The following is a 14,282-nucleotide window of genomic DNA, read 5'->3' as shown; positions in this document are numbered from 1 at the left end:
TCCCCTCTCCCTCTCCTTTCCCCTCCCCTCTCCTTCCCTTCCCCTCCCTCTGCTTCCCTTCCCCTCCATTTCCCTCCCTCCTCCTTCCACCCTCCCCCTCTCCCTCTTCTCTCCTCTCCCTCTCCCTCTCCAGCCTAGGATATAACATGTCTGTTCTAAGCTGAAGTAAAGACAAAAGTGGTTTCCAGTTGAGTCTAATATCCACTCACCCACCCCCACTGGACAAAAGGAAAACGCAGCATTGCTGAGAGCCCAACCATGATTCCATTATGTAGAGCTGTGATGTATCCACCCAGACACCCTTGTGTTGGAATGCCTCACTTGTCATGAGCATTGTGTGACCAATAATGATTCAAGCCTCATTTGGCAAGCTTGCTTCTTGCTCCCTGAACAATCTGTGAGCATGCTCACTGGATAATGCATGTGAGAAAAGTGGTGGGAGCTGAAGTTCAGAAGGACTTGTCCAAAACTGGGAGGCTTGGCTGTTTACTACCAGGTTACATTGATATGACCTTCCTGTGCTTTAGTCCCTCATCCACATGGCAATGGCAACCCATACTATTAGAGCTCATTTATTATGATTTCTGGACTGCAGTGGGCAATTAACTGTAAGCATGATAGTTATTTTATTCATATAAATGTTATTGGGTGTAAATATTATATTATTACAGAAACTAGAGCAGTAAGTAAATTAAATAGTAATGCTATCATCTGAGGTAAGAGCCATGCCTAGGTTATAACATAGACTTGACACACAGATGGACATCTTTTACCCTGGCTGCATTATCTTAACAATGCCTCTCTGAGACCAGCTGTGAACACGCTCTAGTCTTAAAGCCAATTCACTGTCACGTGACTAATCCACAACTCATTCACTCTTCCCATTGGTGGCTTCCTGAAACACTCATTTGCTTTTTTACCTAATGCATCACCAAGATAAATCACAAAACTCTTTTCAAAGGTTTTTTTAGACACATGAAATTAGATCTTAAACTTGATGCTTAATAAAGAGGTTGTTTCAAGCTGAAAATGGAATCCTGCGGGCTCTCTGCTTCATTTTTTTTTTTTGTAGGCGATGATGGAAGAAATAGCAGGTTTCGAAGATCGCCTGGACAACCTTAAAACCAAAGGTGATACTTTGATCGGCCAGTGTCCAGACCACCTGCAAGCAAAGCAGAAACAGAGTGTGCAAGCTCACCTGCAGGGCACGAAGGACAGCTACTCGGCCATCTGCAGCACGGCCCAGAGGGTGAGTACTCTAGGGTGTTCCATGCAGCAATGGATGAAAGAGGAAGGCTAGGTTTTCAAGAATAGGGTTGATGCCTAAATCTTTGGAGTAGTTTTGGTGTTTCAGCAGACAGAAAGAAGATAGAGTTCATGGCTAAACAAACATGCCAGGCATCACCTGCTCCATGTGAGGAAGCTTGGAAATTCAGGCATTCACTTCCATCCAATCCTTCTAACAAAGAATTAATTATGCTGACATAGTAGGCTCCGGATGTGGCTCACTTGGTACAGTGACTGTCTAGTGTGCAGCCCAGGGTCTGAGCCTCAGCATATATAAACCAAGAATGGTGCCACGTGTCTGTATTCTTAACACTATGGAAATAGAGGCCACCGAAGGTCATAGTCACCCATACTACACCACATTGCAAGTTCCAAGTCAGCCTGGGCGACATGATACCCTGTCTCAAAAAAACAAAACAAAACAAAAGCTGTTTGGTAAATTGGGTGTGATGATTCATGCCTATAAAGCCTACACTTGGAAGGCTTAAGCAGGATGGTTGCCAGGAGTTCAAGGCCAGCCTAGGCTGCAAAGTGAGACCCTGTCTCAAAGCAAATGAAAGAAAAAGTTATATTGGCAGTTTTAGTTTTTTTTTTTTTTTTTTTTTTTTTTTTTTTTTTTACACAACATCAAATTTCCCCCATAGTTTGCTATTTATTCTGTAGCACTAAAATAAATGCATTTTCATTCTCATCATCATTAATTTTTAACACTGTGAGGCCTGATTTTCTACTCTAACTCAGTATTTTTGGGCACTTGTATAAAAATTGGAAACATGGAATAAGTCTGTATCAGTTTTGAATTATACTTTAATGGATGTATTTCCACAAAACTACATTCTCAATGTCATAGAAATAAATCCACAATAAATAAGAATTGTTCTCCTAATAGAAACTAGCTTTGTAAGCAAGTTGATTTCTATTGCTGTAGGCTTTGGGTTTTGTTACTTTGATTTTTTTTGTTGTTGTTTTGTTGCTGATGGTGGTGGTGGGTTTTCTTGTTTGTTTGTTTGTTTGTTTGTTGTTGTTGTTGAGACAGGGTCTTGCTACGTCACCCCGGCTTGCATAGAATTTATTATGTAGACAAGGCTAGCCTCCAACTTTCGGAGATCTGCCTATGTTTCCCTCCAGAGTGCTGGAATTAGAAGTGTGCACCACCACACCCAGCTATTGTAGTATTTTTAAACAATGTCAAATGTTTCTGTCCGATCTTAAAGGATAACAGTAGGTGTGCCAGAAGGAACTAACAGGACACACTAGGAGAAGAGACTGATCTGTGTTTATAATGAGAGAAAAAACATAAAATATAGATGATATAGTTGATTCCTGAGACTTGAAAAATTACCTTGGTAACTTTTTTTTTTCTTTTGAAACGAGGACATATTACATTATATTGGCCAGCCTCGAGCTCATTTTATTGACTAAGGTAGCCAAGTTGAACAAATGATTGAAAATGAATTAATTAAATAGTCATATCAGAAAAAAAGATGAATGAATCCCAATTGTGGTTCTTTTAAAATTTTTTAAACATATTTATTTTTATGTGTAGAAGTGTTTTGCCCTACTGTGTATTGTACTATGAATGGGCATGGTGCCTGCAGAGAGCAGAAGAGGCTCTTATTCCCTCAGGACTGATGTGACAAATGGCTGTGAGCAGTCATGTGGTGCAGGGAACCAAACCTGGGGCCTCTGGGGCTACAAGTGTTCTCAAGTCCCTGGACTGTAGTTTTTAAATACAGCTTCCATGGTGGAATGTGTGTACAAACTCCTCCACTTCTCCATGTGCTATTATTTCCAGCAAAAGTATCAGCATTCAAGAAGTTAGATTGTTTTTAAAAGATGATGATTCATTCTTTCATTTTTAGCTCCTAGTTTAAACAAAAACTCCAGTATTTATAAAACAGAGAGAAGCTTTGCAAACCTCTGTGTTATGTTCTCATTTATTTCAATGACCTCACGTACTTTAACTGATTTTGTCCCATATATGAACAATGGGCCTGTTATATATGACATTGTTATGTGTGGATAGGTCAACGAATTATAAAGTGGGCTGTGGCCAATGAAATTTGTGTCCTTTTGGAACTCATTCAGTCATGTTAGATATGGACATGGTGCTAGGGAGTCCTAAGGATTTCATGCTTCTTCGGTTATAGTGATGTGTGTAGAGGCAGACGTCAACTCTAATATCCTGGCACCGTTCTGTCTCAGGTCTATCGCAGTCTGGAATATGAACTTCAGAAGCATGTCAGCCGGCAAGACACCCTGCAGCAGGGCCAGGCATGGATCTCTGCAGTCCAGCCAGACCTGAAGCCCAGCCCACAGCCACCTCTCAGCAGGGCAGAAGCTGTTAAGCAGGTAGTAGAGTCTGAGAAGTTTGTTATTCTTATGAGCCACTCATTCATTCAAAACTGCGCTGGCTTCTAGGAGTAGCAAAGTTATGAATGAAGTCTGACCTCACAGTCAGTGTTCTTACACAGGCGTGGGGACCTGTGGAATAGAAAGAGTATGGTTCTCTCACCAAAGCTCAACTCTAAAGCCTTATCAGTAGGTGGCTATTGGCTCCATCACTTCATTTCTCTCGGCCTGAGTTCTCTCCTTTGTGAAATGATGCTTGTAAGTCCAACGGTTACTCAACGTGCATAAGGAAATGGTTCCAGCGACCCTGTGGATACCACAACATGCGGGTGTTCAATCCCTTGTTGAAAACGCTGTGTGTGATATCGGCAATGAACTTACCCATGTCCACCCAGACTCTTTCCACCCTCTATAGAGTATTTTGAGTACTTCATGCAATGTAATCATGCAGAGATAGCTGCCGTGAAGTTGTGTAGGCAACTATGATGAGGAAATATGTCTGTGCATATTCCTGACAGACACAACGTTGATTTTCTTCAATGCTGTCAGTGGACTGAGGCTGTGGGTACAGAATCTCAGGCCAGAGAGCCAGCTGTACACACGCTTCCGGGCTATGCGGAAATGCAAAAGTCATCTCACAAAGGAATGTGAGTTGTAAACAGAAAAGTGGTAGTGACTTCTCCCTCTGTTATTTCTCTCTCTCCACAGATGAGGTGCTTAGGAAGTGGTTGCTGAGTGCATGATGAAGGGAATGTTAATGGTTGTCCCATGAAAGGAATCTATTGCATATTAATATGACATCTGCAGGCTCATAATCATGCTACAGAAACTTCATTAGGATAGGAAGAAATATTTTAAAACCTCTGTGCTTAGCAGATTAACATGCAGTGCAAATCTTGTGGGAAAATATCATAGAGGAATTTAGCTGCAAATGTTATTACTGCCAGATAAATTCATGGTATCAAGTAAAAAATTTCAATTTTCTTACCTCAGAGATTAATAGAACACCCTTGTTCATGTAATCCTCATAGAGAATGTATCCATTTATTCCATTCCCAATATGAACTGGCTTAAGTGATTTACATTATTTAAGCCATGAAAAAGTTCACATCAGTGCACACATCATACTTTGGAAAGCACTGTATCAGGGGGAAATGTGCCTTTTTTCAAGATAAGAAAAAAGGCCACTTAGATTCTGGATTTTCAGTTTCGAAATTTGCATTGTGTATTAAATTATATGAAACAATGAGTTTCCTTACAGCACTCTTACACATCCTCTGAACACACTTTTTCTGCCCTCTCTTACCCCTCCTCTGCCTCCATCGTGTCCCTAATAGCCCACATTTACTCTCAAGTCCATTTTTCCATTCTCTAAATTCCATGTGTGAGAAAATCCATGATGCTTGTCCTTCTTAGTCTGGCTTGTTTTTGCTTGACACGGTGGTGCTCAGTTCCGTCATTCTGCTTTATGGCAGAATTTTAGATCTCTATCATATCCATTGACCACATTTTCTTTCCACTGTGAGCTTCCTTCAATCAATCCTTTTCTGTGTGGGCCTTGATTATTGATGTATTCTATTTAAAACATTCCAAAACAAAGCTCAATTTTTCTCCTTTGTTCCCACCCAAAAAGTGTTCCTCACAATGGCTTTCTGCCAGAACAGGGCAGGATGCACTACTCCAACCAGGAGGCACACACTGATCTTGCTCAGGTTCCTGAGTATGTAGCTCTGTGCCCTGCTGTCCTCCCACCGCCTTTGTGTATGCCTGCCACCCACTTGAAAGTAGCCACAGAAGAGAATTAGAGGCTGTGAACCATCTGGATCTGAGACACTGAAGATGAAGGAATTTTGTTTTGTCAAATTTTCTTTCTATTCTTCTTTGTTTCGTTCCAACTAGTTAATGTTTTCCTTGCTGGATACTGTCTTCATGCCAAACTGTACAGGCCTCTTACAGTTGACTAGTACAGACATATGGCCAGAGCACTCCACACAGAGGCAGATTCAGAGTCAGGGTTTGACCAGCATCTGCACTGTGGCCCCAAGCTGCATTTGACTCTCTGGTACCTCTCCTGTAGTAAGTACTCCATAAACACATACCAGCAACACTCCATGTGACCACAAGAGATTGACACAGTGATTTGATCCCATTCAGAGTTACACGTTTTTATAAGGCATGGAATAGGAATTGGGGAGATGAGAAAAAGTATGCCAGATTTGTCTTGGAAGTTAAGGCTAGCAATAATCCTTTGCAACTGTTTCTACTGGTTAGAATTAAGATAACTTTATTAATCACAGAATAAATCATTATCCTTTAAACTATATGTATTTTTAAAACTCAATCTTGACAGTTTATTCTCTTCTTCCCATTTCTAAACGTTCATCTGTCTGGGCCATGGGTCATGGCCTTGGTCATGGGATGTGGGGTGATGCTGTTCACATTGGTTACTGATGAGTAAGACTAGCTGGAAGTGAAGCACCAGTCACTTTGCATGTTGAATACCCAAGGCACTGCTTCTCACGTGGTTGGAACTAGATCTGTATTTATTATATCCACACGAGAAGCCAACAAGTCCTCTGTGCTCTCCACTGCTGTGTGTGTCCTCTGTAGACTGTTCACTCCATGTTAAGAGTAGCACTTGGGCCAAGGCCTGGTCATGATACTTCCAATACCATTCCATTATCCTTCAGCATAAATTCCAAATTTTATTCCACAGCCTCTGAGTAGGCTGCCATCATAATTTGTCTAACAAAGGAAGAGTTGAGGTAGCAAAGAGTTTACTTTCTAAAATCTGATGAGATTGGAACAGTGGTCTAGACTTGGGTGACATCATATTACCCCCAACCCCAGGGTCATTTAGTCATGATTAAGCACATAGTCAGACACCATGATTAACAGTAGTTGAGATGGTGTTGGTTCTGAGCAGGTACAGTAGAGGATGCTACTGAACATCCCACAGTGTACAGGACAGACCTCCCCTTAAAGAGCTATTTGGCTAAGATGTCAGTGTTTCTGAAATTGGAGACTGTTGATGTTGACTAGGGGCAGAAACCAGTACACTGGGATGTTTGGCTTATTTCATTTAACACGGTAGCTTCCAGTTCTATCTATTCACCTTCACAGAATATACTTTCATTTTTCCTTGGAGCAGAGTAAAACTCCACTGTGGGCACACAGCACATTTTCTTTAAACTGTGAGCTGTCTTGGGCCATTTGTCTTCGGCTTTTTACTACAGATGCAATCAGTTCCCTGTGAGAGCCTCTGTGACTTGGTCTCTGTCCACTCCCTTGACCTCTGCTCCAGACTTTGTACCCAGTGTCCATCTGTGTAAGTTGTCCTTACCCTGTTTGATGGCTCGCTTCCTGAGTATGTTCAGATCTAATCCTCTGAGCAGTCTTGGAGATATGCTGCCTGTAGGGTGGTGGGGCTTCCTCCGCACAATCTTCTCATCGCCTTTACCTTTTTACACGGTGTTCAGCACAATGACGCCGAATATTTGCTGACATATTATCTTGTCTGCCCTTAGCAGAATGTCAGTTCCGTGATGGCCAGGGTTTGTAACTCAAATGTTAAATGGTCTTTTAATAAAAAGCCTGTAGCCGAATCCTGGGACTTATGCAGGGACGCTTGGCTCGGTCTGGGAGGAGGGGACTGGACCTGCCTGGACTGAGTCTACCAGGTCGATCCCGGTCCTCGGGGAAGACCTTGATCTGGAGGAGGTGGGAATGGGGGGTGGGCTGGGGGGAGGGGGAGGAGGCGAGAGGGGGAGAACAGGGGAATCTGTGGCTATTATGTTGAACTGAATGGTGTTGTAAAAAAAAAAAAAAAAAAAAAAAAAAACTGTAGCCAGATATTGGGGTAAATGCTGAAAGATCAGAGAAGCAGAGCAAGCCACAGCCAACACCTCTTACCTCACCAACTCCTCAGCCTGAAAAACCCTCCTCGCTTAAAAGGCGTCTAGTTCCTGTCTCCTTACCCCTTATATTCCTTTCTCCACCCTGACAGTAAAGGTGTGTGCTTCCCAAGTACTGGGACTAAAGGTATGTTCTACCAGTGTTTCTCTTCTAGACCGAGTCAATCTCATGTAGTCCAGGGTGGCTTTGAACTCACAGAGATCCCAGAAAGATCTCCGCCTCCCGAGTGCTAGGATTAAAGGTGTGTACAACCACTGCCTGGCCTCTGTGTTTAATATAGTGGCTTGTTCTGCTCTCTGATCTTCGGGTAAGCTTTATGTGACACACAATATATCACCACAAGGGTTGTGTTGTGTGGACTGCTTTATACCCAGTATCTAAAATGTACTCTTCCTCAATGATAAGCATCATAGAGATGCATGTTTCTGTGTTACTATAAAAAAAAATCTACTCACATAAGCCACTCTTGGAATTTAAATAGCCACATCACTCCAATGAAGCTTCCCAGCTCACCCTGGCTGTGGTCTCATCTCCACACTATACACAGGGCACATCACTCCAACGAAGCTTCCCAGCTCACCTTGGCTGTGGTCTCATCTTCACACTATACACAGGGCACATCACTCCAATGAAGCTTCCCAGCTTACCCTGGCTGTGGTCTCGACTGTTGCTGGAGAATTTCTCTCCAGCTCCCACCAAGTCCCGCCAGTCCTGGAGCCCACTTATAAAATAAACACACAGACTCTTACATTATTTAAACTGTTTGGCCATTAGCTCAGGCCTATCATTGTCTAGCTCTTAATCTTATATTTAGCCCATTTCTATTAATCTTTACTTTGCCACGTGGCTCGTGGCTTACCGGTACTGTACACCTTCCTTGTCCTGGTGGCGGCTCCAGGCGGTCTCCTCTTTCCTTTCTCCTTCCTCAATTCTCCTTTCTCCTTGTCCCTCCTATACTTCCTGCCTGGTCACTGGCCAATCAGTGCTTTATTTATATAGAGCGATATCCACAGCACTCCACGCTATACACAAGCATGTGAATGAGCAGAGAAGAGCAGGCTGTGACTTCTTTTCCTGATGTAAAAAAGAAATGCAAATGCTCTGAGAAAGTCTGGAAAGACTGGAGACAAGCCTTGGGTTTCCCCCCTTTCCCAGACCACGCAGACAGCTTTCATTATAATGCAAACCAGATGGTGGACAAACAGATCCGCCAGTGTGTTTGGAATTCTCTCCCATGAGTCACCAATATATTTCAGGACAGTGGCGGCGGCGAAAACACTGACAAAACAAGATGAGTTTCGAAACATCCATAAAATGCCACCGACCACACACTGAGCTGCCTAAACAGTGCACCCGGCTAACAGACTCTGACCATTACATTTTTTGTTGTTGTTGTTGTTGTTGCTTTCAGGTCAAACACTTCAGAGCTTTGCAGGAGCAGGCAAGGACCTATTTGGATCTCCTTTGCTCCATGTGCGACTTGTCAAACTCCTCAGTGAAAAACACCGCTAAAGACATTCAGCAAACCGAGCAGCTGGTAAAAAAAAAAAAAAAAAAAATCATGATCACAGCACATTGTCTGTTTGGTTATGTTCTCTCTTCTTCAAATCTTCTTCAAAGGCTATGAGGTTTAAAGAATATACTTCTGGGGGATATTCTTGCTATAATCCTCTTAGATCACAAAAGTGAATTAATAGATGAATTTTTGCCACCACGGAAATGAAAGTGGACACGAATGTAGTGGGATCACGGCTGAATCGTTCAATCGATGTGATCACTGCCGATTGTAGCTTTCTCCACTCTGATTGGCAGTCTCTTGCCATTTCCGTATTCTCTCACACCTTTTCTGGTGTTCTTTTCTTCTTTAAGTAATACTCAGCCCAGAGCACCCCGTGTCCTGGCTTCTGTGCATCAGGCCTGTCAGGGCCTAGGGCTTAATTCCTTCCAAAAGGTGATGCAATCTAAGTATCTTTAATAGACATAATAAAACAAATTATACGCTTCCAAAAGCCAGCAAAGCGGATCCAAAGACAATCTAAAACATTAACAGGGCAGTGTGTAGTAGTGTGGTGAGTCTGTGATCCCGCAGCTGGGGTGGGGGTCAGGGAGGTTGAAGCAGGAGGATTGTCAGGACTTCCTGGCCACCCTAAGCTGTATTATTCCCTGTTTCAGAAAACAAAACAAACAAAAAAAAACCAATCAAACCCTCAGAGTTTTATGAGATGAAAAGACACATGTATTTGAGATGTAAGCCTTTCTTAATTACTCCAACCCCAATTTACCGGTAAAATAATGTGTCTACTGCTCAGCCTGATGGGAAAAGCTCTTGGGGCAGCTTTTGATCTCATATACTGTTAAAATTTTTTGGATCTTCACGGCACTGGTTAAAATCACATGGGAGGACTCATAGAATGTTTTAATTCTTTAGAAACTCTTAAGCATAAAGGAAGTCTGCTTTTCTCAACACAAATAAAGAAGTGCTTTCCAAATCTAGCTGATTGTGAGCACAGTGTTGGGCTCTGCCTGTGGACCCACTGACAACCCACCCCTCCGAGTCACTGAACAGAGAGATGTGTCTGTGGAAAACTGAACTGTGTTTTCTCCAGATTGAACAAAGGCTGGTCCAAGCACAGAACCTAACTCAGGGCTGGGAAGAGATCAAGCACCTGAAGGCGGAGCTCTGGATTTACCTGCAGGATGCGGACCAACAGCTGCAGAACATGAAGAGAAGGCACTCGGAGCTGGAGCTCAATATTGCTCAGAACATGGTCTCTCAAGTAAAGGTGGGAACTAATGTCTCCCCCAGAGGCACAACGGAGGCCAGGAACAGAGCAAGAGATGCAATGTATTCAATACATTCATTTCAATATGCCCGGGTGTTGGAGTTCTTGAACTAGAGGACAGCCCCTGAAGGACTAAGAGTGTGAGCCGCAAACAGCCATAGGCTGAGAGCACAGTGACACACACTTGTCCATACTTCAAGGTTAGGGGAGGAGAATGACTTGAGTCTGGGAGGTCAAGACTAGCCCAGGCAAGGTAGCAAGACTTACTGTGTCAGTAAGTAAATAAATAATATTTCATGTATATTCTCAGGGTTCCACGGGGACATGTTCATATGAAACCTTCACTGTTTGCAAGCAGGACAGCTGACCTTTGGCCCACAGAACTAGGAGACTGCTGTTCCACAAACACAGGGCCTCATTGTTCCACTTTTTATTGCCATATAGCTACAGCTGTAGGGATGTAAGCCCGTTTGTTAAATGCAGCCTTAATGTGCAATTAATTTAAATGCAGCAGACGTAATTTACGATCTAAATAATGTGTATATTCAAGAATTAGTATCAGAATATTAACTTGATTGGAAAGAGGGTCATATTTTAAACAAACCTTAAGACTATTTTCTTTGATGATGAGTTATTTAAAATATTTTCTGCTGAATATTATTTGTAACTACAAAATAAAGAGAATGGAGGGATCCTGAATTAAATTTATTTTTTTCCATAAAAAGCATAAACTCTTTAAATTTTTAATTTAAAAGTGGTTTTGGTGTTTTTTTTTTTTGTTTTTTGTTTGTTTGTTTGTTTGTTTTTTGAGACAGGTTTTTCTGTGTGGTCCTGGCTGTCCTGGAACTCACAGCAATCTGCCTGTCTCTGCCTTCCAGGTGCTGGGATTCAAGGTATACACTACCACCGTCTGGCTTAACCTTTTTTTTTTTTTTCATACAATATATTTTGAGAAAACTAAGACCTTACTTAAGGAAACACACTTTTAGATTTTGTTTGTGCTTCTCAAAATAGCACAAAGCAAGAAAGTATCAAAGTTACCCTCGTCTTCCAGAGTTGAGAATTCATGTTCAGCAGAGATAATGGCAATTTTTCCATTTTCTGATTTTTTTTACCCTATATTTAAAAGTATTGAATCTGTGTTTTGGTCTGTTTTGCATTTTCACCCTCAGGATTTTGCTAAACAGCTGCAGGACAAACAGGCCTCCGTGAGTGCCATCGTGGAAAAGGTGGACACGTTAACAAAGAGCCAGGAGTCCCCTGAACACAAGGACATAAGCCACCTGAACGACCAGTGGCAAGATCTTTGCCTCCAGTGTGACAAGCTGTGTGCACAGAGGGAGCAGGACCTTCAGAGAAGCCTCGATTACCACGACCACATGGATATTGTTGAAGACTTTCTCGAAAAATTTACTACAGAATGGGATAACCTGGCCAGGTAGCAGAAATCATCCAGTGGGCCACCATGATGCTAAGTCCGAAGTGGATAGAATATTGCTAAGATCCTAATGTTGAGCCTGTGTAGATGGGGGGTGGTGGTGGTTTCCTGGTTTAATTTAATACTAATTACCAATAAGCAAGAGAGACAGGTTTGTCTGTGGTCTCAGACACTGTTTCAGAGATAACAACTCTGAATGTTTCCACTTTGTTTAACTGCCTGTCATTGTTTGCCATCCATGACTCTGAAGTGGATCCATCTTGAATCTCCATGTCCCAGAAGTTTCTCTGCAAGTCTGTCAAGTCTCTGAGCTACATATATTCCATGTACTTTAGTCAAGTTTGGTCACTATAGAAGATATTTTTCTTATTGTTCTGACCAAGTATTATTTAGGCTCAGAGTTTGGGAGAATGCAGTCCATTCTAGCGGGAAAGGTGAGGTAATAGGCATCCCCACAGTGACAGGGGTATGTATCTGGCCTATCATATCTTGGAACAGGAAGCAGAGAGCAGATAGGAAGTAAACTGAGTTATACAACCTCAAAGCTCTTTTGGGTGACCTGCTTCCTCTAGCAAAGCTCCACTTTTTAAGGATTCTGCAACTCTCCAAATATCGCCACCTGCTGGCACTAAGTGTTCAAACACAGGAGCCTATGGGGGAACATTTCGGTTTCAATCCACATCAGTTATAGTCTAGAAAGTTATTTTGCCATTCAGTTAAATTATGCCCTTTGAGATGTCTGGTCCTTGAATCCCTCATAGCTTTTATTCCTTAAAAGTAAGTGCCTGCCTTCCACACACACACACACACTAGTATATTATATGAAAACACCCCCAGGCTTTTGAACACTACAATTACTTAAAAATGAACTTTTTTATATAACCTATTAGGTTTTTGCAATACAAAACACCAAAATTATTTTAGAAGTAGGTAGATAATAGTGATGTTTTACTGTTTGTTTATTTTGGCATACCATTTTCTCATTTTTACTCCTTCTTGATATTCAGCACTTTACTGTTTTTTTAAATAAATGCAGTCAATATCAGCTATACGACCCCATAAATCTGGCTTACATTAATTCTATAGATACTTTAAACATAATGTATCCAAGACCAAACTAACTCATACTGACAAGTCTGATTTCTCATACTTCAGAACTGATCATCTGTAAATTCAAGAGACTCTAAGATCCAGCTTTGTAATGAAAAAAAATGATTTAAATCACACATTTGTTTAAAAATTTTTCCTATATCTAAGTACAGAGACATATAAATATCCAAGTACATATAGACAGCTCCTGAGCCATTGGTTATACCTTCTAGAATGTGCCATCTAGCACTCTATTATTTATTGTACCTTGATCCAACAAGAACAATTGTAATGCTATTATTGATTATTTTCATGAGTCGGTAGATCTGTGTTTCTCTGTATGTGACACCACACATATCATGTTACTAGGAAGATTATAAGATCCAGGGAAAGCTAAGGGCACATGGAGATGTGGTTGGAAGGCAGCATTGTCTAGTCAGGAGTTGAGAAGCCCGTAGACATCTTGATCTGATTCAAGGGCTAGATGAGACTTGAATTCCTGATGCCAACAGCTATAGCAGTCAACCACAAACTGAGGTAGTCATGGTGAATTTAAGTTATGAGTGTCCACTCAATGAATTATTTCAGAGGGTAAGGAACTGACTTGTTCCTCCTGTATTGTTTGTGTATGTGTAGATCCAATGCAGAAAGTACAGCTGTCCACCTGGAGGCTTTGAAGAAGTTAGCCTTGGCATTGCAGGAGAAGAAGTATGCCATTGAAGACCTGAAAGACCGCAAGCAGAAACTGACAGAGCACCTGAGTCTAGATGACAGAGAGTTGGTGAGAGAGCAGACCAGTCACTTCGAGCGACGCTGGTTTCAGCTCGAGGACCTTGTCAAAAGGAAAATCCAGGTGTCGGTCACCAACTTGGAGGAATTGAATGTGGTTCAATCCAGGTTCCAGGAGCTGATGGAGTGGGCAGAGGAGCAACAACCCAACATTATGGAGGCCTTGAAGCAGAGCCCACCTCCCGACATGGCTCAGAACCTCCTCATGGACCACCTGGCCATCTGCAGTGAGCTGGAGGCCAAACAGATGCTCCTGAAGTCACTGATGAAGGATGCAGATCGTGTGATGGCTGACCTTGGCCTCAATGAGCGGAAGGTGATTCAGAAGGCACTCTCGGATGCTCAGAAGCATGTGAATTGTCTCAGTGACTTAGTGGGCCAGCGAAGGAAGTACTTGAACAAGGCTTTGTCTGAGAAAACCCAGTTTCTCATGGCAGTCTTTCAGGCCACCAGCCAAATCCAACAACATGAGCGAAAGATCATGTTCCGGGAATATATCTGCCTACTCCAGATGATGTGAGCAAGCAGGTCAAAACATGTAAGACCACCCAGGCCAGTCTTAAGACTTACCAAAATGAGGTCACTGGACTTTGGGCACAGGGTCGTGAATTAATGAAAGGAATAATAGA

The 14,282-nt window shown here is 42.2% G+C and overlaps 1 protein-coding gene across 1 annotated transcript in view; it reads left to right on the top strand.

Annotated features, from left to right (window-relative positions):
* The window catches only part of LOC114707476 (nesprin-1), a 280,202-nt gene extending 265,920 nt beyond the window's left edge, over positions 1-14,282 (top strand). The window contains exons 73-78 of the mRNA XM_028890206.2: positions 1,073-1,249; positions 3,493-3,639; positions 8,966-9,091; positions 10,161-10,337; positions 11,510-11,775; positions 13,501-14,282. Of these exons, the coding sequence (XP_028746039.2) occupies positions 1,073-1,249; positions 3,493-3,639; positions 8,966-9,091; positions 10,161-10,337; positions 11,510-11,775; positions 13,501-14,173 (1,566 nt within the window). The 3' untranslated portion in view covers positions 14,174-14,282. The remainder of the gene's footprint in view (positions 1-1,072; positions 1,250-3,492; positions 3,640-8,965; positions 9,092-10,160; positions 10,338-11,509; positions 11,776-13,500) is intronic.

The sequence above is a fragment of the Peromyscus leucopus genome, chromosome 8a (assembly GCF_004664715.2).
Source record: "Peromyscus leucopus breed LL Stock chromosome 8a, UCI_PerLeu_2.1, whole genome shotgun sequence".
Lineage (NCBI taxonomy): Eukaryota > Metazoa > Chordata > Mammalia > Rodentia > Cricetidae > Peromyscus > Peromyscus leucopus.
Note: the sequence above shows the minus strand (reverse complement) of the source record. Positions and strands in the feature narration are given on the sequence as shown.